Raw genomic sequence first — 24,547 nt, forward strand, 5'->3', positions numbered from 1 at the left:
GACAAGAATTGGAAGAGATCCAGCACAATCAAGCTTCTTCATCGGGTATTCAAGCGATAGTGAATAACGTGGACGAATGATACCTGGTGGTACTGTGTTGTAGTGGCCAATGAAATATGTACCCCCGCCTGCATCAACTGTAGTCTGCAGGGGCGCAGGCTTCCTGCTTATCCGACAGAGCCACTGCCTGCATGGAATGATTGCATACACCTTGGACGGTCCACGCTACATCGAGTTTACCCCCTATTGCTACTAGTCGCCCAGTCCAACCCTTGCAGTTGGTCCTCCACGAATTCAATCGCTCACCACTCGAAGAAGCTTCCTGAAAAACTGTGTACCCACCACTACGGCTCCCTGCCCATGAACTTGGTGAGTTCGTCAACCAACTTCTGAATGGGGCGCCGACGATAATTGTCAGGTCGGTTGTTGAAGATGTAACAAGTTCGTCATCAATGCGTTCCGCTGGAAGGCCGCCCCCAACTATATTATGTCCGGGAGGCAATACCGCATCAGTACCCGTCAAATAAATGCCGATGTATCTTGTGAAGCTGTAGACGAGGTCTACCCGGATGTTGCTGGGCGGGATGTACCTGGCAAGGAAGGAAAGAGCCGTCTCACAAAGCCAGGTCCAGACTGTCCAGTTGTTTCTCGGGTCCAATGGACCGCTAGCGGCGAGCGGAGTTTAAAAACGGTAGACCCCCCCTGCCATAACAAAGCTGCCTCTCACATTAGCCCTTCCATGTCTTCGTCACGAACTACAGAAGAGACCTACGAAGCACAGAATGATCAGCGACTAGATGAGTTACATTCAAAGATACGCACATTGCGCGGAGTACGATTGATATTACCTCATTTCTACATACCTCTGAACGGTCTTCCAGGTCACCACAGACATCTACGACGATGCCGAAAGACAACATCTGACTCTAGATGATACAGTACCTTATAGTAATTCTCCTCTTCACTTTGAACATACTAATATTCGCATGTAGGGAAACGCGTTCTCTAGCCTTTCAACATCCTTGTCTCAGTCCTCTCGACGAGCTGCGCAAGCATTCGGTCTCTCCGGCGCAGGCGGCGTTAGACAGATGCGGATAATAATGTATATTGTTGGCTCTTTTCTGGCACTCTGGATAGTTTGGAAAGTGAAGGGGATCTGGTGGGTCAGCGAAAGCGCATGAGCCGCTGTAGTTGCTTGTGAGTACTTGTTCGTGATTGACATTATTCCGGTGCTAAATCGAACAAGCATCGACTCGTTTATACAGGACAATATACGTAATATCTATACCCTCACATGAATCAATGATAAAAGCAACAGGAATATTGAAAAGGGACTCCCTCCTGCTACGTAAGTTATGCGCGCAGAAATTTGTCACGCAGACTTTCAATTTGGTTTCCATCTACAGATGCGTAGATATGTCACCCACAAGGTGATAACCCCGACACTCGATATACTTACACTTTGAGGTTGTGCGACTAACTGCGTAAGGCTGACTAGTGTCAACTTTCTGCCCTCCTCGAATACTGCGCACCCTGGGTGGCGTGGGGATCGAAATGACTGATTTGTGTGTACATAGTAGTTCTTCCGAGTTCTCATCTCGCGTTGATCACCTTCCTGTATTATGAGATTATGCCGCCGCATACTAGACATACTGATTATAGACTCAATAAAACATACTCATTACTCCGTGCGTAATCCATTCCTTAAATCTTGAAGCTTCGAAGGGAGAAGGTAAGGACTAGACTTGCAACGATCCGAATATGAAAACCCCTTGAATTTTCAGGAATACTACTGCGGAACCTCGAATCCACCGCCTTGCCCCAACGAAGCTCAGGCGGCCAGGCCTCCGCCGCAGGGCAGAAACGCACGCTTGAACACAAGTTATACCCTTGTGTTCTGTCTCTGCGGCCATGTCAGGCCCGTGCGCGTGAGGCATATGCGATAGGGTTCGCACGGGTCTCCTGGTTGTTCCATACGAAGGCTGAGATCTTTCTTAGCCCCAGGTCAGGACATGATGAGAATCCAATGTCGATCGATGGAAATCATGACGAAAAGATTGCAGGGACGGTGGTGAAATTCAACGAGCTCACGAGATTTGTCGAGGGCAAAGGGAAATCCGAAAAACAAACTGACAATAGCTAAGTGGGCACCCACTCTTCTGAGTTACACGTTCTGTCTAAGCCAGAGGTCTGAATGGTAAGCACCGACTAGATGTATGTTTGTTTATACGGACTCTGACTCAAAGTGTTTGCTACTTGGCTAACGTCACTTACAAATACTCGAAGTGTTTTGATCCTTTTAAGGCCTTCCTGGTAATTCAATCAGCACCAGTCCAAGGAAGAAATCCTCAATTTGACATTGGAATCACACCATAGCATCTGCAAGGAGTAATAACATAATAACTGTTTACAAGGCCTTCTCAGCCCATATTGAGTCCCCCATCAACAGTAATCTAGGAGAAAAAATTAGACCAGCTATATGCAATAAACTAAATCGACCTACACATTGACCTGGAGACATCACATGCTACGTGAGCAGGAGACAGGCACAATAAAGGCATGAACTGACCGGTAATGAAGTGCGCTTCCTTCGATGCAAGATAGCTCACGATGCTAGCTATATCTTCAGGCTGTCCGATGTGCTTGATGGGGACATTCTCAAATACCTGATCGAGGTTGTTAGAAAGCAGGATCTGGGTAAAGTTTGTCATCGCGCTCTGCTCACCGACTGAAACCACTTCCTCGATCAAGGATCGTCGATAAGTCGTTCATAATCTACATTCCCAGACTCGTCCAGCACGACCTTGGCTAACTAGGAATCAGCTGAGAAATCAGAAATTAGTTTGACCTTACTCATGGAAGCATGTATCGCGCCCGGAGCATATGCATTAACTGTAATCCCATATTGACCGAGTTCAACAGCTGTCAAGCGGTCTTTATTAAAAGCTGTCCATGCGAGTATCTCAGGAATTACCTGCAGCTTGAGTGAGCCCTCGAACCGCAAATTTGCTCGCCGTATACGAGGAGTTGTGGGGAAGCCTGTCTGGTCATCTGGATAAGAATGCTCAAGCAAATTCATATCTATATGACGCACCCATTTTGCCCACGATTGAGCTCGCACCAATGATTCGACCGCCGCGCCCCTGTTCGATCATCTGTATTGCAGCATACTTGTAACATAGATAAGCTCCACGGGCGTTTACTGAGAGTGTGTGGTCCCATGACTCTACAGTCGCTAGTGGAGGGCATGAGAAACCTGTCAATGATAGACTTTGACCGAGATAATCGTACATGATACAAGCGAGGCAAACTCCACCACTCCAGCATTGGCAACCATCTACACGATAAATATCCATGAAACACGTCTAGTGAGATAAGAAGAGCCTCGACTGACGACGTCCAGTCCACCAAGTTTTGTAACAGTATCATCGACCATCTCTTTGACTTGTTTGTCGACAGTCACATCGGCTGGGAACGATGTAGGCTTGCCTTCCAAGGCTTTCAATTTGATTCGCTACCACCTCCAGCTTGGCATCCTTGTTGGGCAGATCATTGAGAGCGACGTTAAAGCCATCCCGTGCGAGCCGAAGAGCGATGCTACGACCGATTCCCTGAGCGGACCCTGTTATCAATGCTATACCTTTTGAGATAGACATGAGCGTTATGATTCGGCGTAACCTGGCGCAACGCACCTCTCGTGCACCTTTTACATACCAGGCTTCTATCACATGTTCCATGAGAATCGGCGGAGATGAGTTGAGCGCTAGTAATCCTTCCAGAGTGGGCCCGAGTCGGTACCTCAACTTGAATGACAACATTCAAAAGGATTGCCACAAGGATGGGATGATATTACCCCCTCGAGCTCAAGGCCTCGCCGGCCGCAGTGGAGGAATGTCAGAAAATTGTCGTGGACGACCGAAGTTATCTTTGATTTGCGCCGTGCGTCCATCGATGGCTATAGTCACTAAGTATGCCCATCATGATTGCGAGTAAGTCGGGACGGAATAAACTGGTTATATTCGTGTTTGACAGCAAAATTGTATGGCGCTGGATCAGTTCAAAAATGATACACACACAAAACTCACACACACACACATACGAGACACACACATATAGTTAAAACACACACATGTCTTGTAGTATTGTAACACATTCAGTACTATAGACGCATTTCCAAATCAACTATGTCAAAAACAAGGGAATGGGGAAGGATATGAAGTTCTCCAGAAACAGGACCGGGGTTGCTGGCGATTTCGCCCTTGAAGGTGTCATGATCACCCATCTCGATGAGAGGAAAGCCAAGAGCATGACGGAATGCGTTTGACATGCGAAGCGCCTTCGCTTTCAGGGATGCGCCACAGAAGTGATGCTTGCCCTTGACTTCGGTGGAGGTGATCATCACGAGGCTCGGGCGCACCAAGCGGGCGACGTTGTCAGAGTCATCATTGCCATTCACGTTGGCATTGGCAAGGGCATGGCCGAAGCGAATGTTTGCATTGGCATTTGAGGAGCTCTCTACTAAGAGACGGAGGGGCTCCGCACTGACTCGGCTGGCTGTACTCGACTCATCAGTAAGACATCACATGCTCGCTCAAGTGAAACGTACCAATACCAGCCCCTGCAGCCGGTCTTGAATCATTAGGCCGCTGCAGCCCTGGCAAATATCTCACTTGTAATGAAGAAAATCGAGCACTACCGATGACCGAAAGCAAAGCGGCCGATGTTTCGAGTCTCCCTGGCCTATGAGGTCGGCACGCTGAACCCGTTTACACCGCGCAACACTGTGAAAGTGACTGAAAGATAATGATGGCCATATGAAGGCATAGGTGCCAAAGCAGCTGGAGGAGGGAGGAAGGGATTCGTGGTAGGAGGAGGGGTTGTCTTTGCCGGGTAAGGTCCTTGACCTACGAAATCCTTCTTGACCATGTCCTCGCTCCAGATACTGACACATCTCGCGCTCTATCTGGTTAATTTCGCGCAATTGGAACATTCTGATGCAAAATTGGTGTACATACCCGGCTGATGAGAATGTGAGACCACGCTTCTTGAGCCAGAAGACGGACACGGCTGAGAGCAAGTTGGCGAAAAATTCAATGAGATTTTCATTGACAATGCCACCGGATGCAACGATGAAGGTGAGGATGTGTGAGATAAACTGATGAACTAAATTTTTCAATTGAACCAACCAGCATTTAATGAAGGATAAGTTGGCGGGATAGGAATTAAACGAAGAGTTGAATAGTAGTATGGGCTCAGAATGAAGGATTAAAAGGAGTGAGGAAGATTAAAGGGCAAATGACATAGGATTCAAAGAAGTAAGGGGAATTAAATGGGATGATGAGACTTTCGCACAAAATTAAAGCCAAAGTTTGATAGAGCCAATGAAGTAGTCCTTCGTCCAGGGGTTGTGGAACGGACGTGACAATGGATCATTGACGTCTGGGTGGCCGCGCAACAGGTCATTCAGCGTAGGTTGGACCGAAACGAGAGGCTGGAAGAGTGGTCGATTAGGTACGCCGGGCACATGATGATTCTGAGCCTTTGCGAAGTCTCGCAGGTCGATATCCTGGTGGTTTTCTTCGTCCTTGATCAATGGCATCATTGGATTATGGCGTGGAGCACGCTTCTGAACCCGTGGTGAGATTGACATCCCTTTCAGACTAGCTGGTAGGGTGTTGAGACTGTCATCCGTATCAGAGCCACTTGGACAGAAAACTGTAAATTCCAAGTGTTAGACATTTGACTTCTGCCAGAAAATAAAAACTCGACACTTACGTTTAACTTGGCCTGAGGATCTTCCCGACTTGTTCCCCGTTTTCGATGCAATGGGCTGTCCATGAGCTGATTTTAAATATTATGTGTCAGTAGTGTTCCCATACAATTAAATGGTAGTACTTACCTCCACGCAATTTCTTCTGAGCTGGTTCTTGACGGGTTCCACGCTGCATTGGACGTTTTGGACGCACTTGAGTAAGTAACACAATGAATTTTAAACACAGCGCTCGAGACTGTACACGTGAGACTAACCAATCTTTGGAACTTGAGTGAATATGTCGTCTTCGATTTTAAGCCCATACTCTTGTTTATGGTCGCCGTCATCGCCATCATCGCCGTCATCACCGTCATCGCTGTCATCAGCTATATCAATAATAACCATGTCTGGGTCCCAGCGTGCATAAGTATGCTCAGGTACGAATTTCCGGATACCTATCATTATACATACACTGATTAGAAAATCTAGGACGAATTTATCAACGACTCACCAATAAAGATATTTGTCTGTTGAAGTGGGGCATTGCTTCTGCCTTTGTACCGTTCGAGGTGTTTGCCAGTTGGGAAGGGCTCAGGTGCGACACTGAGCCTGCGGTTCTCTTTCGAAATTAACACCCATTCAGATGCCCCATTGTCCGTAGCCTTCCCTTTGACATCACCAACCTTCACAGAGTCAAGGTATTCAAAGACTTTGGGAAATAATCTTCGAATGTAAGCATCAACTTCCTCAAATGTCCAGTCTAAACAAAAGCTGAAATCCACACTTCCGTCCTCAGACTGATCTCCATCAAAATGAGCGCATCCTCTTCGTTTTAACTTCGACATCTCTGTTCTGACAGGCGGAATTGTGGTCAACAACTCTCCTTTGTCCTTTTGGTTGCCAGGTAAGCTCATACTAGTCATAGCTTGTTTGAACTAACATACATCGAGGTAATTCACCAAGATGGCAATGGCACCGACTTTGATCGGGATGTGACCTTGCTTTGAAGAGCTGGCCTGTCTCGAGGATACAATCCTGCCCTAGGCGGCACCAGTCATTTCGAACACACAGAAGTCAGGTGAGTTACTCACTGGAATCTCTGCTTTGCAGGTGGGCGAAATCCTGCCATTACCTCATCTCTCGCAGCTGTCGCAGTAGTTGTATTCTGACTACCTTGTCCTGCTCGTCGAGCGAGCGATTGCTTGAATATAGCCATCACTCCAACTCGTTCCTTTGCAGTAGCGACTGCTGGTAGCTCAGCCAGTACAGGCGGTTGAGGTCGTGGATGTTTGCTCTTCCCATGCAAACATTCAGCGCAAAGTTCTTTTTGGCCAACTGGAATATTTGTGGGTGCCGAGTACTCTTCGCAATAGCAGGGTACTGATTCATCAGGATTGCCCTTGCAAAATGCTGGCTTCGGCATTCTAAGTGAGATGGAAGAGAGGACTGGAACACAAATTAGTCGGCGAGGTGCGGAATTTGTATTCAATGGTCCTGGGTCCCTCCGGATTTTGTTAAGTACTACTTAAGCGACTCAAAAAAATTCATTTGCTTCAAAGTGATCTAGAATACTAGATGCCTGAGCCCATAATGTCGAGCGAGTTCTCCAGATAGGGTCAGCCAATGATATCTCCACATGATGCTCCCTCCGCCTTCCAACTCGTAGGTATTCACTTGTGTTTTCATCATACTTGTCTTCACCCTCGCGTAAATTGTATCCCTCCGGTACAATCCCCTCCATGACAACCTCCTCAAGTGTTTCAAAGAACATACTTTCATCCTCTTCGTTCCGAAAAGGAGTATTGCTGTCTGGAACCTCAACAGCATCATGCTGGACATCATTTGCTTGTTCCTGCTCAATGCGGCCAATAATATCTTCTTCTTCTGGTTCATCCGCCTCGTCACTTGGGTGGCCAGCACCTGTCTGATTTCGATGACAGGACAACCTCCCTGCCATGAATACCATAATAGCGCTGCAGAACTGTAGGACAGATTCCCTCAAACTCGTCTTCATAGATACCTAATGATGCCTGTCCTAGAAGGCTGCATATCCTTCGTAGTTATGAGATAAAAATTCTGTACCACTGAATATTCACTGACCTGAGGGCTTCGATCCCTGGTATCAGAACCACGAATAGGATGCAAATTCCATTCTTGTTGAAATTGTCGACAATCATCATTGAGCGCATTTAAGAAAAGCACACTGAGGAGCCACAGATGCCCAGGCTTGTCGACATCAAGTTTATGAAGTCGTTCGAGCCTGGTAAAGAACCCCCGCCACCGGCGTACAAACTGTGTGCCTACTTCAACCCACAATCGTTCGATGCGAGAATTCCGTGTTGATCTAACATGCATTATTATTCAAGTAGATTTCCAGAGGACTCCACTTACGATCCCCATAGGAATGAGCCACGATTGTGACCGTTTGTCGCAATCATGTGAGTGGCAACCTGAATATTCTCGCCGCCACGATCTCCACGAATACGAGACGGGATACCATATTCATTTCTTGCATAGATGAATAAATCCAACACAGTTGATGCACGATTATTTGTGCCAACTCGTAGCGCTGTTATCTGTTGGTACAGTAAGGTGTATTGTTACTTATATGAATTAATTGACTTACAGTGCGACAATACCCGTCAATGAAACCATGGATGACGAAGCCCCATCGAATGAGCTTGTGATGACCATCTACATGCCATAGTGCATTTGGTCGAGCAACTCGGTATTTTCGTCTTCTGGTAACACGTCGTTCTCTCAGCCTTTGTCCCAGCCTGTCAACTCTGCGCAGGGACTGCCAAACACGATGCTGCTGAACTCGAATACCTTGGTGTCGAAGGAAGCTGACAAGGTACCGGAATCCTGATTCTGGTTTACTTTCTTTGAAAGTCCTCACAAGTTAATCGAGATCGAGGGTATACTGGCATATTTATCAATACAAACCCAGGGATAGTAACAGGACAGTTTTTGATACTTAGCGAGGATCCCCAGCCCCTACAATAGTATGCATACAGGCTTCTCTGTATCAATACTCATGCAAGGGCTAGAAAGCAGCTTCTCGGCCAGTATGCATACAGGCTTCTCTGTATCAATACTCATGCCAGGGCTGAAAAACAGCTTCTCGGGCATCACCGGCTATCCTATTCAGGATAATTCCTGCTGTGCTTCTGCGCTTCTCGGTATCAATTATCCGGCAAGCAGCAAGCCGAGTGTTCCTCACCCATCCTATTTGGGATACACCTTCTTCTCCCATCTAAATATATCACATACCTTCGGTTTTCTGTTCCTATTTAGGATACACCTTCTTATCCTGTCTAAATATGTCGCATACCTTGGTTCTTTAGATTGACGCATTCCAAAACAAGCCCTATGATATTTCTTCTCGTTGTATCAATACATACGCACGTGACATTTGACCCTATGATATTTCTTCTCGTTGTATCAATACATAAGCACGTGACATTTGCCACCAAAATTTTGCTAAGTCCTGTAGACTGTCTGCTTCTCGTCTTCTCATTGTATCAATACATTAGCACGTGCCATTTGCAACCAAAATTTTGCTAAGTCCTGTAGACTGTACAGTATTAAAAGCAACATGCTTCGCTACTAGTAAGTCCTGGGCCCATCATGTATCAATACAGTAGCATGTGCTGTTGGCGCCAATCAAACAATTGTATCATCAAGAATGAATATATTTGCATTGATTAATACATGGTACAAGATTAAGACAGCGCGCGTATATACATGGTGACAAGAACATTGAGAAAATGCTCCCAATGAGCTTACAGTGGCCTTCTTCACGCGACGGACTTGCGAGATCTGCAAAAAGACGCTGTGACCCTTCTACACCACACTGAGAATATTTGACTTACCTCTTTGAAGTGCCGCCAATCTTGTTAGCATCCGTCAGACAGGTTGATGGGAGGCGCATTCGACTGCCGCGACGGAACGACTGATTGAGTACATCATCAAATGGTTGCACCTCCTCCGTCATCTGGTCCACAGTGGTGCTGGCAGGGCACATTTCGATGCTCGTGGACATGTTAGACACGGGGGCCTTCGGCGCCAAATCAATTGTGGTTGTAGGAGGAGAAGCAGACGGAGATACATCTGCTACAGGCGCGACTGCTGTAGGTGAGGTAGGAGGATAGGCAAACGGAGGCACATCTGCTGCAGGTGTGGCAGGAGTTGCAGACCCGTGAGTTGCAGGAGCAGCAGAAGCGAATGGAGACGCTGCAGGTGTGGCAGGAGGTGCAGACGTGTTAGCTGTAAGAGTAGCAGAAGCAGACGGAGGTGGGGTGGGAGATGCAGACCCGCGAGTTGCAGGCACAGGCACAGCCGGAACCATAGGAACCGTCGATACCGGGACTGCCGGAGGTGCACGGGGAGACGTTGATGTTGAATCACAGAGGTGATCATAGATAGAAGGGGCCTTAGCTTTACCCAAAGTGACAGGACGCGCGCGGGGTATTGTCTTGCCGCGGCCAGAAGGACTATGTGAAGCCACACGCGCAAAGGTGGCGCTAAGACGAGGTGGAGAAAAGCTGGTAATCCTACCAGCATCTAAGTCCTTCTTCCATGCAGTGATGGGCGTGTCTGGGCTATTCTGAGAAAGGAAGGGAGGGAGTATTGGAAGGCCGGACTCCGTGTCAGGTTCAGGCTCAGGTAAACTAAGGTAAGGGTTGAGAGACTCGTAGAACCCAGAATCGAAGGAACTGTTGGGGAATGTATACTCATGCGGGCCATGGGAAGTTGGGTGAATCATTGTACGAAGCTCGTTTTCAGCGGGGTGTATGGATACACCTCCACCTTCCACGATGGGCACAGAGTCAGAAGTTGTTGGAGGGATGATAGGGGGATCGAACGTAAGAGGAGTGGGATCGAACGTGTCGACCCCACTGAAAACGTCGATGTGCTCCAATACTTCAGGTGGTGCAGATGTAGCACTAGTAGCTGTGAAAGTTTTAAAATTTCACTTATAATTAAAAGGTCGTGTACTTACCAAATGCGCCCTTCAGAAACATGGTGAATGGTTCAACAATCCGTTTGGTGTGGTCGGGAAGTGAGTCGCGGAAGGTGAACCCAGTGCTCCCCTTCCCATGGTGAAAACTGTCCGCGCATTAGAATACCTTTTCCAATGAGGTAGCAGCATATACTCACCTGAAAACACGAACGTCCCCATTTGCACGTGGATCCGGGCCACCTAGGTATATGCTCCCGTGCCAACCAGTTGTCTCAAATATCGTCTCTAGTAGTTGCCCGGCTACCCCACCCAAACCTTCAATATATCTATTTGTATGTTAGCTGCACTTAGAAACTTGAGTGAACGAAAAACAAACGTACTGAAGTTTGAGAGAGTCTGAGGGATTCCGCAACCCCTCAAGTTCACATTTTGCCCTTTCAGCACGACGCCGACATTCAGCCTTCGCCTGCTCCTCCATCTGCATCACATAGGCTTCGCCGCGGGCTGCCATCACCTTGCTGGCTTCTGCGCGAATGCCGGACATGCGGGTGTTTTTTGTGTACTCACCATTCTCCACTTGGGCCGCAACTTCTTCTTTGATCGAGGAGTCTTCCTTGTAGTCCGTTTGTAAGAAATGTTCCACAGCGGTAGGTCCACGTGTCCGAGCAGTCGAAGTTGCCATCAACTTGGTGATGGTCTTGGTGAACTGGGTGTGGCGTGCCCTACCAGCAGAAGACGCTCCTCGATAACAGTAAGAGCGCAGTTGCTGCATTAAGGTGGTTTAGCCGTGAACCGAAATGAAAATGTATGTAACGTACTCCCTTGCGCTGCTTAACGAGTTTACCTAATTCTTTTATTTGATCACTCATTAATTCAGCCTCGGTAAGAGGTATCCCAGTTGTGCTATCTTTGAAATGGATGCCAACTTCTGGCCATTTCACAAACCATTCTAAGCACAACTGGTTCAAGTATGCGGAGACAGAACCCTGCAGCTGACTCAAGCGGAAGCCATCCATCTTAGACTTCAACCAAACAGTCTGTTCGTGAGTCGTCCACGAGGCTCCAGGCATCTATTGTTCCCATCAAGGTAAGTAGGTATCAATACAAGATCGTGTGACACACATACGGTATGTTTTTTGACGTTTGATAACACCGACACCTCCGACTTGTATGAATGCCCCATATAGGACGGAGTTTCAACTCTATTTCCAATTCAGCCAATCAGATGAGGCGTTTATTTTTCAGCCCTATAAGCCCCGTGTGTATGAGAAACTTAACGTCAACATTCACAGCTAGTTCAAATTCGCAACATTCCTCCTGTTTGATCAATATGAAGGTCTACCCTGATGAGGACGACACCTTCACCTTGACCGAGCTTTGGAGTGCATTACAACTGATACGCCAGAATGGTAAGTTTTCTTGTCATCATTTTATTTGTGTATCTGAGATTGTATATATAACAAGCGGCTATTGACAACGGATCCCACCAGTTGACCTTTGCCCAGAATAGCCCTGCCCGAGCCGACGGTAAGTGTCATTATGTCAATCAAACCTAACGCTGACGCTGATTTCATATGAAGGTGCGGCTGATCCTGCCGGTGATGACCTCAGTGATGACGAGTTAACTGTCTCGCAGCCTCCTCCTGGCATTGTTCCAGCCCAGACGCAGCCTCCTCCTGACATTGTTCCAGCCCGGACTGCTCAACCATCCACATTACTTGATTCAGCTGCGCAAACCGCTCAACCATCCACATTACCAGCTGCGCAACCTGTTCCAACTGTCACTGCACAGCCTCTGGCACAAGCGCATGCCAACCCTCCTGCCTCTTCACGCTGGTACACTATCACCGTTGGGCGTGAGACAGGCGTCTTTCAGGGCTGGTATGTTCTCTGACACCCTAACCGTGTTTCTTTGAATTCACTCTAACTAATTGTTAGGCACAGTGCTCATATTCATGTTGTTGGAGTCCCGGGTGCATGTTTTGCTCGTCACCCCACTCGTGCTGCTGCTGAAGGAGCGTACACAGAGGCACTGGCTGCTGGTGGAGTGACGCAGGTGCCGGCATGATGTGAGAGTCCACGCTGCACAATGTAGATGTATCTATGTAGTCTATTTTGTCATATTCTTGTCAATCAATCGCATTTTCTTGTTCACAAATACATCGTCACCTGAGACAGCTGAATTCTAGTCCGTCGTGTGACAAATGTTGTTCAAATTGGACTCTGGGCGTACATTCATGAAGATGTCTCAGGATATGTAAAAAATTCTGAATGTGAGCAGTATATAATTCTGCAAACGTGCTACTCTAACGCCTGGTGAAGCCCGTCTCAAGCTAGTACAGCACGCACGATGCAACGATGCTACCAAAGTAATTGTCCCGAAGCTGTGGCAGTGCCACCTAAGTAAGTACTATGTAATTGTGTTTGTGCTTTATAGCATTTGCCACACCTTTGCCTCACCGCAAACTTCGCCTCCCGATCATACCACTCACACTCTCACTTCACCCAAAAAAATGGGGCGGCATCGGAAGCCTTCGCCAGAGCGCAAAGAAGCACGTAAACACTCAAAACGTATACACTATGCATGGTAAGTGGTTTTTTTTTCATTCTTTTTCATTCAATTCAGTAACTATTACTCAAACGCAAGGCATCTGGGCTATGAACGAATCAAAGCACGGCATAGATGGAGGCGGCGTCAGGGTGCTACAGAGGTATGTTCATAATTTTGGAGGTTTAAGACATTTTTATTCGTTTTATAGGCTACCCTCGATGCTTTTCATACTATGGAAGACCTATGGACCAGAACTTACACTGGTGGTAGCCGAAATCACAACGGATGTGAACCTCGCATTATTGCCCTTCTTCAAAATGTGGACGAACAGGGCTGGAGTGCGGTTAGACCTGGGTTTGCGGGTGAATTAGCGGAGGCGAGGATTTTACTTGAAGAAGTCGAGACACTGGCAAGTTCGGTTACCAATTTGGAGGGTCCCTGTACTGTCCAGCTAATGACCGAATGTTCGCGTCTCCTCTGCCGTGCTCGTCTCTGGCTTGCATCAGAGGAGGAAATTCTCCGGCTTATGGATGAAGGACCAGATGTCCTCGACGATGCATTATTTACCAATAACTTAGTCTGGCAGAGGCCCTGATCATTAATTACATATTCGAATCGCTGTGTACTCATGTGACAAGCTTTTTTTTGTTGATCAATCGTTTCTGTTGATCGATCTTTTTTGTTGATCGATCATGGCCCCATCTCGCAAGCGCAAATTCGACAAATATCAACGCCAGTTTATTGCAGAAAATCTTGCTAATGCAGCACAACGAGCTGCAGCAGCTGGGCATGATGATGCGGGGCCTGGCACTTCATGTCACACGCACACGTCTGTTGACGTCACTAACAGACTCCGTCCTTTAGCCAAAACGACATATTTCTCTGCGCCCAATGTAATCTCACCAGCCGCTAATTATGTGCCATCAACGCTTATTTCTACACCCTCCGAGTTGGAAACTGATTTCGTCGTTGAAGACGCTTATATAGATTATATTGCGGACACGAACTTCAATCCAGAGCCAGTCGGAAAGACAAGCAAACGCTCACCAGGAGTATGTGCATCTCACTTCAAGTTCTTTTACCTGTCGCTAATTTTTTGCAATTAAAGGACGACCCTAAAAAACTGTGGCTTCTGGAGAGAGACATTTTCCTTCGCGAATTCATCAGGCTCGAAAGCCGTGGGGACACAATGTTGTCTCAATTCTGTCACGGCCTCCATGGTTGTGACAACGAGCCCGTATATCGTTGTAGCGACTGTGAAGGACTTCAAATGTATTGTCAATCGTGCGTGGTAGCTCTCCATTGTGCCATGCCCCTGCATCATGTCGAGGTATTGTTTTGAAAGTTTATTTGCCTTCTAAGTTCTGATCTTCGATTACACACAGGTCTGGACAGGCGAATACTTTCAGCGCACCTCCCTTCGCGATCTTGGGCTACGCATGCAACTCGGGCATCCCCCGGGGGTCTCATGTTGTAACCCAGTGCCAGCATTTGATGCCGAATTCACAGTTCTTAACACTAACGGTATTCACAGTGTTGCGCTCGATTTTTGCAACTGTGAAGCCGCACAGACTCACGCCATTCAGTTATTGCGTGCTCGATGGTACCCTGCTACAAGTACTGACCCTCGAACGGCTGCTACCTTCCGACTCCTCGATCATTTTCAAATGTATACGTTCGAATCCAAGGGTTCTGCATTCGAGTATTATCAAGCTTTGTCTCGCTTGACTGACAACACAGGCGCAAAGAGGCCCAAGGTAAGTCTTTCGCTATTTCATACATATTATGACTAACTATATACTAGGACCGCTATGAATCCCTCCTTCGCATTAGCCGCCAGTACCGCCATCTAATTGCCCTCAAAAGAGCAGGCCGGGCTCACGACATCTCTGGGATTTTGGGGACGGAGTCGGGCGAACTTGCCGTGGTTTGCCCGGCTTGTCCCCAACCTGGAAAAACCTTCCACCACACTGGGCAGACGCCCCTAAAGAAAAACAGTAAGTCCAGTCCATTCACCTATACATGAGGGCTTATCTTGATCCACATAGGTGGTTGTATAGCCTGTTTGTCGGGATCGACGCGAATTTTCGAATGTGTCGTCGGAACAAATCATCGGAGCAAGCGGATCCCAGTTTTAGTCAGGGCTGGGCGTATTTTGTCAAGGATTCCGGGTTCAAGAGCGTCCTAGACACGCACGCGGGGCTCACACAGGAGAAGAGCAGCTGCGCAAGTCATAACGCAGTGAACCTTGCAGATTCGAAGCGAGTGCGCGGCCTTGCAGCGACGGGCATTGGTGCCGTTGTTTGTGCAAGGCATAACTTCAAGCGTCCCTCGGCGGTAGGAGATCTCCAGAAGGGGGAGAGATATGTTAACATGGATTACTTATTTTTTTCAACAATGACACACTCGAGCGAGATTGTTGTCGTCAACGTCTCGTATGACATCGCGTGCCAGTGGAACAAACATCTTTGGGAGCGCATGTCTCGGTATCCCTCCAACATTCATCTGGCGCACACCAGCAAGACAATAACCTTCCTCGTGCCGAAATTCCACCTCCCCGCCCACGTCGCTCCATGCCAGACTAAATTCTCCTTCAATCTTATCAAAGGGATGGCCCGAACCGATGGCGAAGTGCCCAAACGCGGATGGTCCAATATTAATCCCGTGGCTACCAGCACACGGGAGATGGGACCTGGTTCGAGGCGTGATGCGCTCGACGACCACTTTGGCGACTGGAACTGGCGGAAGGTGTCTAACTTTGGTAAGTCATTACCCTCGTCATCAATAGTTATCTGACTGGCACTTTCAACAGGTGTATTTCTTTTGCAAAAGCTCAAGGATGCCATCCCTCAACGTGATCAACATATTTCGGACCTTGTCGATTTTGAAGATGCAATTCCAGCCGAGAGCCTCGCAACCTGGCGTACAATGGTAGAGGGTTGGGAGACTGACCGATCTAACGCAAACCCATTCGACTCAGCATCTTCACCCATGACGCAAGCTTCTGTTCGACTGGAGCTCTCACAAGTTGAAGCAAACCAACTCAAACGCGGACTCGACATGTCCTTGCACTCTGAGGTTTCACCAAGTGTCCTGATAGTTGTCGGAATCGAGCTCGAGACTCAGCAGTAAGTACCATTATTCTCCGATCCTCAATGTAATTGACAAATAGTTTTTGTTTGACAGGCGCCGGCTTGTTCATGAAACCTCAAGCATAGGTGCACACGCTACCGAAATCCAGCTATCTACACTCCAGCAGCGGACAAACACACTTCGTCGTCGAATCGAACACTGGATCAAAATTCAAACTCTTTACATGCCGTGTGTCGCACGTCTTCGTGAGATGATCGATGCTACCTCTGATAATACAGAAGAAGACGTCCACAGTATCAAGCTCTGGATGCCTTCAGCTATTGTCACCCAGTCTCTATCTTGTGACAGAAACCTATTGCTCATCGAATGGAAGCTTCGCAGAGCCCAGGGACACGAGGCGCTACATGAACTTCGTCAGCATCTGCGGCTCAAGCGTCATCTTACCGGCTTCAAGAAGGACTGGATTACCGGTCAACGCGGACACACGAGGTCACGTGGGATCATCGACACAGTGCAGAAGAAGATTGACGCTGCTGCCACCAAATATCGCATTGCTTGGGCCTCCCTCAGTGCTCTTGCCGAGCCTCTTCTTGAAATTGAGTGGAAGGCTGAGTTCCCGGTGCTCGAGAAAGAGGATGTCCGTGGAATGATGGAGGACCAAGCAGCAGGTGAAAGTATTTCTGAGGGGCGAAGATTAGTCTCCATATCATGGATTTGGAAGCAACGTTATGGCGCCAGAGAGGAAGAGCTTTCAGATGGTAAGCTCACCTCACCGTCCCCCACCGTCTCAGCCAGTTCCCTTCTGAACCCCGTTTTCCAGCTATGCGCATTGAGTGGTGCAAGGCTCGTGCACGCGCTCACCGATGGTCCGAGGAGGTAGAATTATTGCAGGAGGAAATGCGGCGCGTTCTCACATTCTTTGATTGGCATGCGGCCTGGTGGGTGGAACGTGCAACATCCAAGACGTGGCTCGGGCCCATCGAGAATGAAGGCACAGTAGCGTATGCACATCGGCAAGCTGCCATTCGGAGGATGATGCGTGACCACTGCTCTTCAATTTGGAGCGTTGTTCCTGGCCTCATTGCCCAGTCATCGTGCAATACCGCTATCTAATGGGATATGTTTTTTTCTGTGATTCTGATGTATTTTGTCATTAATGTCTGATTAACTACATGCTATTGACGCAACAAACTAGTACCTATCTTTTCCAAACAATAAACTAGCACCTATCTGTTCCCAATGGCATAGCAATGCTATGTTTTAATGTTTTCAACAACTCTCCGTGTTTACCAAATTGGGCAACAAAGCGGTAGCCGTGTGGGACGACATATTTGATGGCGATTGGTCTATATTTAAGCCCATTGATGGGGAGGATCTATATTTAAGCCCACAAAGGGAAACAATCCAGGGACGAGAACCAGTAAGATCTACCCCGATCAGTGGGGCCTGAGAAACCGTGCTAAGGACGAGAACCAGTAAGATCTTCCCCGATCAGTGGGGCCTGAGAAACTGCGCTAGGAACTGTGCTACCTTTCCCCAGCAAAGTATGAATAAAGGGAAGCACGTGAAGGGACCATACTCCCTGGAAGAGTATCAATAAAGGAAGCACCGGGGATTCCTTGGTGAGTATCAAAAACTATGCTGTTACTATGGCTAAGGAGTATGGATACTCCTGCCAGGGTGTGGTGGTTCCTGATCCTGATCCCTGCAAGACTTTCAACTCAGACATGAACCTCTGCAATAATCAGTTAGATCTTCTCTCATAACTCATGTATTGCAGAATAAACAAGGTTCATAATTGATCAAATCAAATTCCGTCAAAATTTAGGGATAGGCCAGCATGCGTGCAACGACTGACCATCCTCGATGCAACATCTATGACAAAAGAATACTTGGTCATAGTATCAGTCTGATTGTACTGAAAATATGATCCGTACAAAAATTATTGTAGTGACTCCGAGCCTATAGCGTGTATGTAGGCAGCACAACGTTTGACTATCTATTCACTAAGCGGCAACGTAAAACAAATGTTCGAAGCCACAATACACGAGAAGTGTCAAGCAATCGACAACGTTAACATGGTGGCGAGCATTGTCATGCATACAATAATGGAGTGTAGGAGATGCATAAAATGAGGATAGGAGATATCAAAAGACGCACATCCGTCTTCCTTAATATTGATCAACCCTCCGTGTACTGAATAGGCATACCAATCCATCGTAAGAACCGAATCCACCATTTGGTCTGCTTTTCGGTGATATCAGTGTGTGATGACGTCCCAACTGCCAATGGTGTGCTCTGCATTGTTTCGCTTGGTTGGGGCGCGTGAGTATTGGGAGAGTGAGAATCTGACTTAGAGTCCAGTGGGGTTGTCTTCTTTCTCGCATGATAGTTCCTCTGCATGAAAATGAGAGTCTAAGACAGTGGAAAAACCTAATATGAAGAAGAAAAACACACAGGCTGCATGTAACAATGCGGCACTGGTTCAGGGTAATATGGATCTGGATCTGACATTCGAACTGTCTTGCTATAGTTAGCTGCGTTGCAGGAAGTCTGTTCTACAGTACGGTGTCCAATTTGTTATTTCACACGGCTGCGTCACTGAGTACTGAGTATACTGATTCCGAGTTGGGATCACTGATTAGTCACTCGGTCAGCAACTGCCACTGTAAAGTGGCCCGCCATACTGTCACACTTCGGGCTCCTGCCTGACAACACACTCTGGGACCTCAACGCCAATTGAAGTAGGCTGTCATCGGTGCATCAATAATGCCCCCGCTCATCGAGACCGTGGCAATCATCTTGCCATTAGGTGAGTAGCAAACCGTGTTCATGGATTGCCCTGTGTTGACTGGTCCAAAGATAGTTTCTGCGTTCTGGACATCCCACACTATGAATATCCCTTCCCAGGTTCTGCTCCACTCACTCGCCGTCTGGACTCTAACACACATAATGGACCCACTCTGTATCCCGCCCCGTCAATATTTTGACCACCTTGCCCGTGTCGACGTTCCACAACTTCACTGCACCATCCTCACACCCGCTTGCTGCCCGGCGAAGATTCTATGACGCGCGCTCTTTCGTCTTTCTCCTCCCATTCCTCGACCTGCATGTCCGTCTCCAATTCCCAGACTCGAAGTGACCCATCCCGTAGATAGTTGGTGATAACTTTCTGCCCACTGGATAGGCGTAAGATGTGGCGTTATCTGCTTTGATCTTTTGGTCAGGAATTGTTGCTAGATTCTCGTGCTTCGCAGGGGCTCGATGCCCATCATTTTGGTTTCGGAATTCGCTCGACGGGTGCATCAGCTCTTACCATCAATTACCACACGAATTCAACAGTTACTCAGAAACCAGATGTACTCGACTAAAGACGAATCCGAGAAGCTGGTCGACGGAGTGGGTGTTTCGTTCGATAGAGACTCAAGTCAGGAGGGAGGTCGTTGTTCGAGTCTCGTGTTCGCTTCACAGCTCCAGCACTCAATGCTCTGCTTCCGCAACGTGCACACTTCCTTCATCCCTCGCCACAGCGGTCCTACGACTCCGTAAGCCTGCATTCATGTGTTTCCCTAGGCTAATACAATTCTGTAGGCTTTTTGTTGACCGGTTTGACAAGCGTGAAAGGCTTGTGCCATCGAGCTCGTCGCTGGTCGGAGGGAGGTTCAAAGGCTTGCTTATGCGCAGTCAATTCTCCCAGGTGTCAGGCGCGGTGCTATCCCAGGCATCGATGGACAATGTCATTACATTGGTGCAGTGACTTCATTTGCATTGGGCACTTGCGAGGCAATCTATGGTGACACTAGCGAAGACGCAAGGAATGAAATTAGCTTTTCGATCTCATTGGCACACATAGATCCTTTGAAAGACACGTGCAGCATCTGCTGCTTGAAAGGTAATCTTGCTAAGAGCTACAAGTTTTTGTATCATCAGTCAGAGAGTGCAACTTCCTCTCTTGCGTAGCTTTCTGGTCTAGATTTCATTCCACTTGTGTTTATTATCATGTAACTCCTTCCTTTATTTCATGCTGGTCTTTATCATATGCATAGTGGCAATCTCCATTCAAATATAACACTGAGATATCTATCTATCTACATCATACACCATGACTCCGATCTTTCGAGTGCTCAAATCATTTTCGGCCCTTCTTCGTCCCCAGTATGCATGCACCATGCCTGCGCGATGACGTGCTCGGGGGTGAGGCTGTGGAAGCATTGGCAGATGGATATACTTGAGTGTTTCGCGGAAACGTGGCATGGGGATATGTCATGTTTGAAGGCAGCAATATGATCATGCCGGCGGCCGGCGGCATCCGATGATTATGCCACCCAGCGAGAGGCTGGAACGCGACGCCAGAGGGCATCCGAGCATCATGCTGGACCTTGGGATGCTGTAGCCCGATATCAGAGGGAGTGCGAACATGATGCTGCCCCGCAGGAGGTTGGACCCCGACACTATAGGGCACCCGAGTATCATGCTGGACCCCAGGATGCTGTAGCCCGACATTGGAGGGCATCCGAGTATCATGCTGGACCCCGGGATGTTGCATCCCGGTAGTAGAGGGTATCCAAGCATGATGCCGCCCCGTAGGAGGCTGGAACCCGACACTAGAGGACATCCGAGCATCATGCTGGACCCCGGGATGCTGTAGCCCGACATTAGAGGGAGTCCAAGTATAATGCTGCCCTGCAGGAGGCTGCAATCCGACATTAGGCAACACTGTGCGGTCCCGCGGCAAACTTGCAGGTATCGGCGTTTTGTTGATGGTGCGGTTCGTCTCATCCGAGCCCCCCAAAAGGGAAGACTTTCCGCCGATGGTGTGGCCTGTCTCGTCGTCGCCAAAAAGGGAAGATTGATCGCTGATGGAGTGATTGGAGTGAACTCTCTCATCATTCCCACGTGATTGAGCTTGACTTTGGCTGCCTTGTAGGCGCTGAGCGCAAACTGGACGTGAGAGCAGACACGTTCGGAGTTTGGGGGGGAGCGATTGTGCAATACTCTCAGGCCACACAGGGTTTAACTTTCGATGGTTGTCCTCCAAGTTGCCCCACTCCACGTCCATCAGAGACGATTCAAGTTCGTCATCTGACTCTGCGCTGTAAGTGCTTGTGGCGTCCCAGTTCGGGATTGCGTGCAAACGGCCGATGATGGGTGAACCAGCGAGGTCTCGAGATGGTTGGTCATCTAACTCCGTGCTAGACTCCGGTGGAGGCGGTGATGGTGGTGGCGATGGTGGTGGTGGTAGAGGTAAAGATGATGGTGGTGGTGGTAGAGGTGAAGGTGGTAGTGGTGGTGGTGGTGGTGGTAGAGGTGAAGGTGGAGATGGAGGTGGAGGTGGAGGTGGAGGAGGTTGGAACGATGCAAGTTGGTATGTCAGTGGGTGAGCATATGACGGCTCTGGCAGGCTACCATGACCATCACTCGAGCCTGGCTCGGAAACATTAGGGACATAATGCAGAAACCCGCCTCTCTCTAAAATTTTGAGGGGTTTTTTTGGTCTCTTGGGTTTGGGAGGCGCGGCGATCCCGGCAACCAAACCGTTTGAAGCTGGGTCGAAGAACTTGAAAGTGAGATCTGAGAACGTCTGGTTCTTGTCTAACACGCATGGTTAGCTTGAAATGAGAAGGAAAAATAGAACATACCTGCGGGCATGTGACACAACTTCAAGTTGAACTGCCAGTGGGTGTTCGGACTATGGTGAATCGCTGTCGCAGCGTGCAGACAAGGTGGTATCCCAAATGAAGTTCCAACATTCTCGGCATAGAGCAATATATAATATTGTGAGTTAGTAATAGCGTGTAACAGCAGACGAGCCTCGACTCGACTTTACTGTGACCTCGCGGAGCAGAGCATTATCTTTGACATAACGTCCTCAAAGGGTAATGCTACTTATGTCTTAGTTGCGCATTGAAACTTAGGTATCATTTTTTCATTCGAATGCATACCCAATTATGTAATATATTGGTCCTAATAACAGCTTATGTACTTTCGCTACCATCTGACCATACATGAACATCGTTTATCGTTTATACATGAGACATGCATAGTACATGTGCCAATCCTCGTGTCGTGGCAGGTGATCAGGACTTCGAACACCCCAAGTATCGGCAACAAACAGTAGTAACAAACGAATAGTGCTGCAGTAAATGAAATGGACAACCTCGACAAGCCTCTCAAATTCCCGGAGTCACCTGTACCTGCTGTCGACAATAACGAGAAGATGGGGTACCTTTCAAGATACCAGTAAGCATGGATTATTCTCCTCTTGCTGCCTGTTCATCAAGTCGTGCATAGGTACATTTATTCTTGCTCGTTTCATCACGGGCGACGAACTCGAAGCCATCACCAATGAAGTGGATTTGAAGGCTGTCCTTGAATCTCTATGGACGAGCCCGAAGGAGGCTTCTCGGCAGCGCCATCATGATGTTCTTCGAATATCCGTCGCCAGCGAAACCTGCTTCTCCGTGAGACACTGACAGCCTCATGGATATATTCTAACTCACATTCTTTCAGGTCTCTGCTGGTCCGCCGATTGACTATGACTGTGAAACCGACTGATACAAATGAGGCTCTAGCTCTGTTGGCTGGATAGTCAAGGTTTTGTACACCAATCTGTTCTGAGAGTGCCAACTAATCTTGCTTATAGGCCTACTGGTATACAGTCACATTTCAGGGGTGGAACTATCAAGCCATTCGCACCCACTGCTTCGACCACTTGCACCCAACTCGTACTGCAACCTTCCTCTTCTGCCCCAAGACTCCTTCTTCTGCGTCGCTTGCTGGTCTAGATTTCATTCTACTAGTGTTTATTGCCATCGTAACTCCTTCCTCTGTTTCATTCTTGTCGTTATCCTATGCATGGTTACAATGCTATGTACTGTATACACGTAATAGTATGGACTCCTCTGGGAATGAATAATGTACAAAATTCATGCGACGTATAACATTGAGATCTCTATCTACACTACATACCATCTTTCGAGTCCTCAATTTCTTCTCAGCCTTGCTTCGTCGCCGGTGTGCATGTACCATGCCGGAACGACGACGTGCTCGGGGGTGGGGCTGTGAAAGCATTGGCAGATGAATTAAATTGAGCGCTTGGCGGGAACGCGGTGGTTATCCCATAGGGATATGTCGGGTTCAAAGGTGGCAACATCATTATGCCGCTGGCCCCCAGACTTGGTCGCATCCAATAGTAATGTGCCCCAGGAAGAGGCTGGAACCCGACACTAGAGGGCACCCGAGCAGCATGCTGGACCCCGGCATGCTGTATCCCGACATTAGAAGGAGTCCAAGCATAATGCCGCCCCATAGGAGGCTGAAATCCGACACTAGAGGGCATCCGAGCATCATGCTGGACCCCGGGACGCTGCATCCCGACGTTAGAGGGCATCCGAGCATTATGCGGGACCTCGGGATGCTGCATCCCGATATTAGAGGGAGTGCAAGCATAATGGCGCCCCACAGGAGGTTGGAACTCGACACTAGAGGGCATTCGAGCGTCATGCTGAATCCCGGGATGCTGTAGCCCAACATTAGAAGGAGTCCAAGTATAATGCTGCCCTGCAGGAGGCTGCGATCCAACATTAAGGAACACTGTGTGATCCTGCGGCAAACTTGCGGGTGTCGACGCTTCATTGATCATGTAGTCTGTTTCATCCGAGTCCTCGAAAAGGGAAGACTCTTCGCTGATAGTGTGGTCTGTCTCGTCGTCGTCAAAAAGGGAAGACTGCTCGCTGATGGAGTGGTTCGTATTGTCCCCAAACAAAGAAGATCCTTCGTTGATGGACTCAACTCTTTCATCATTCCCGTGTGACTGGGGCCAATAGGTCTGTTTGTCTTGTAAGTGCTGAGGGCGGACTGGACGTGACAGCAGAAACGGCTGGAGTTCGGAGGGGAGCGACTCCGAGATATTCTCAGGCCACAAAGGGTTCAACCTGTAATGACTGTTCTCCAAGTTGTCCCACTTCACATCCGTCAGAGACGGTTGCTCATCTGGCTCCGTGCTGGAAGTGCTTGTAGTATCCCAGTCCGGGATTGCGTGCAAACGGCCGATGATCATTTGCGAATCAGCAAGTTCTTGTAGTTAGGAATTGAGTAAGGAAGGCCGGGATGCAAAATGACTTGTCAGTCTTAGAAGTTAAAGATGCGGACACTGGAAAATGGCAATGCGAGCCTTTTGTAGGGT

At 48.2% G+C, this 24,547-nt stretch overlaps 10 protein-coding genes across 10 annotated transcripts; 4 read left to right on the forward strand and 6 right to left on the reverse strand.

Moving 5' to 3' along the window:
* Positions 1-714: 714 nt before the first annotated feature.
* On the forward strand, positions 715-1,681 carry F5147DRAFT_670861 (uncharacterized protein). The gene is made up of 6 exons (XM_041435557.1): positions 715-832; positions 882-938; positions 993-1,197; positions 1,247-1,348; positions 1,407-1,430; positions 1,490-1,681. The coding sequence occupies exons 1-3, from the start codon at positions 740-742 to the stop codon at positions 1,179-1,181; spliced, it is 339 nt and encodes a 112-aa protein (XP_041297937.1). The 5' UTR covers positions 715-739; the 3' UTR covers positions 1,182-1,197; positions 1,247-1,348; positions 1,407-1,430; positions 1,490-1,681.
* A 739-nt stretch (positions 1,682-2,420) lies between these two features.
* Positions 2,421-3,713, reverse strand: F5147DRAFT_670873 (uncharacterized protein; the record flags this gene model as incomplete). Its single annotated transcript, XM_041435558.1, is given in 9 exon segments — positions 2,421-2,453; positions 2,532-2,666; positions 2,726-2,737; positions 2,780-2,808; positions 2,854-2,922; positions 2,975-3,043; positions 3,095-3,256; positions 3,391-3,444; positions 3,464-3,713. 9 exon segments carry the CDS (start codon positions 3,654-3,656, stop codon positions 2,421-2,423), a joined length of 756 nt encoding a protein of 251 aa, XP_041297938.1. The 5' UTR covers positions 3,657-3,713.
* A 2,524-nt stretch (positions 3,714-6,237) lies between these two features.
* On the reverse strand, positions 6,238-6,774 carry F5147DRAFT_566863 (uncharacterized protein; the record flags this gene model as incomplete). Its single annotated transcript, XM_041430826.1, has 2 exons — positions 6,238-6,642; positions 6,697-6,774. Coding segments are annotated over 2 exons (483 nt in total), but the record flags the coding sequence as incomplete, so codon positions are not given.
* Positions 6,775-8,324: 1,550 nt separating this feature from the next.
* Positions 8,325-8,630, reverse strand: F5147DRAFT_567377 (uncharacterized protein; the record flags this gene model as incomplete). Its single annotated transcript, XM_041430851.1, has 1 exon — positions 8,325-8,630. A coding segment is annotated over one exon (306 nt), but the record flags the coding sequence as incomplete, so codon positions are not given.
* A 3,418-nt stretch (positions 8,631-12,048) lies between these two features.
* F5147DRAFT_768436 (uncharacterized protein) lies at positions 12,049-12,786 on the forward strand (the record flags this gene model as incomplete). The annotated part of the gene is made up of 4 exons (XM_041440974.1): positions 12,049-12,127; positions 12,183-12,245; positions 12,299-12,599; positions 12,657-12,786. The coding sequence occupies 4 exons, from the start codon at positions 12,049-12,051 to the stop codon at positions 12,784-12,786; spliced, it is 573 nt and encodes a 190-aa protein (XP_041297941.1).
* A 445-nt stretch (positions 12,787-13,231) lies between these two features.
* Positions 13,232-13,864, forward strand: F5147DRAFT_768437 (uncharacterized protein; the record flags this gene model as incomplete). Its single annotated transcript, XM_041440975.1, has 3 exons — positions 13,232-13,305; positions 13,366-13,429; positions 13,478-13,864. The coding sequence occupies 3 exons, from the start codon at positions 13,232-13,234 to the stop codon at positions 13,862-13,864; spliced, it is 525 nt and encodes a 174-aa protein (XP_041297942.1).
* Positions 13,865-14,323: 459 nt separating this feature from the next.
* F5147DRAFT_567135 (uncharacterized protein) lies at positions 14,324-17,475 on the forward strand (the record flags this gene model as incomplete). Its single annotated transcript, XM_041430835.1, has 7 exons — positions 14,324-14,599; positions 14,655-15,026; positions 15,074-15,270; positions 15,318-16,030; positions 16,082-16,397; positions 16,456-17,120; positions 17,183-17,475. 7 exons carry the CDS (start codon positions 14,324-14,326, stop codon positions 17,473-17,475), a joined length of 2,832 nt encoding a protein of 943 aa, XP_041297943.1.
* Positions 17,476-17,806: 331 nt separating this feature from the next.
* On the reverse strand, positions 17,807-18,557 carry F5147DRAFT_670877 (uncharacterized protein). The gene is made up of 3 exons (XM_041435559.1): positions 18,523-18,557; positions 18,043-18,253; positions 17,807-17,985 (listed from the first exon to the last, which is right to left on the reverse strand). The coding sequence occupies exons 2-3, from the start codon at positions 18,089-18,091 to the stop codon at positions 17,822-17,824; spliced, it is 213 nt and encodes a 70-aa protein (XP_041297944.1). The 5' UTR covers positions 18,092-18,253; positions 18,523-18,557; the 3' UTR covers positions 17,807-17,821.
* A 1,934-nt stretch (positions 18,558-20,491) lies between these two features.
* F5147DRAFT_833375 (uncharacterized protein) lies at positions 20,492-22,231 on the reverse strand (the record flags this gene model as incomplete). Its single annotated transcript, XM_041443858.1, has 2 exons — positions 22,002-22,231; positions 20,492-21,954 (listed from the first exon to the last, which is right to left on the reverse strand). Exons 1-2 carry the CDS (start codon positions 22,009-22,011, stop codon positions 20,492-20,494), a joined length of 1,473 nt encoding a protein of 490 aa, XP_041297945.1. The 5' UTR covers positions 22,012-22,231.
* Positions 22,232-23,000: 769 nt separating this feature from the next.
* On the reverse strand, positions 23,001-24,533 carry F5147DRAFT_299591 (uncharacterized protein). Its single transcript, XM_041429102.1, has one exon. It carries the CDS (start codon positions 24,419-24,421, stop codon positions 23,357-23,359), a length of 1,065 nt encoding a protein of 354 aa, XP_041297946.1. The 5' UTR covers positions 24,422-24,533; the 3' UTR covers positions 23,001-23,356.
* Between the last annotated feature and the right edge of the window lie 14 nt (positions 24,534-24,547).

Source organism: Suillus discolor (genome assembly GCF_016758755.1).
Source record: "Suillus discolor strain FC423 chromosome Unknown F5147scaffold_5, whole genome shotgun sequence".
Taxonomy (NCBI): Eukaryota; Fungi; Basidiomycota; class Agaricomycetes; order Boletales; family Suillaceae; genus Suillus; species Suillus discolor.

Bases quoted from the DNA above. Each gene is read 5' to 3' on its own strand.
- F5147DRAFT_670877 (XM_041435559.1), bottom strand. From the start codon at position 18,091: ATGTCTGAGTTGAAAGTCTTGCAGGGATCAGGATCAGGAACCACCACA. The intron at 17,986-18,042 runs CCTGGCAGGAGT...TTTTGATACTCA, and splicing joins AGGATCAGGAACCACCACAC to CCAAGGAATCCCCGGTGCTT.
- F5147DRAFT_299591 (XM_041429102.1), bottom strand. From the start codon at position 24,421: ATGATCATCGGCCGTTTGCACGCAATCCCGGACTGGGATACTACAAGC.
- F5147DRAFT_670861 (XM_041435557.1), top strand. From the start codon at position 740: ATGTCTTCGTCACGAACTACAGAAGAGACCTACGAAGCACAGAATGAT. The intron at 833-881 runs GTACGATTGATA...ACGGTCTTCCAG, and splicing joins AGATACGCACATTGCGCGGA to GTCACCACAGACATCTACGA. The intron at 939-992 runs GTACCTTATAGT...ATTCGCATGTAG, and splicing joins ATCTGACTCTAGATGATACA to GGAAACGCGTTCTCTAGCCT.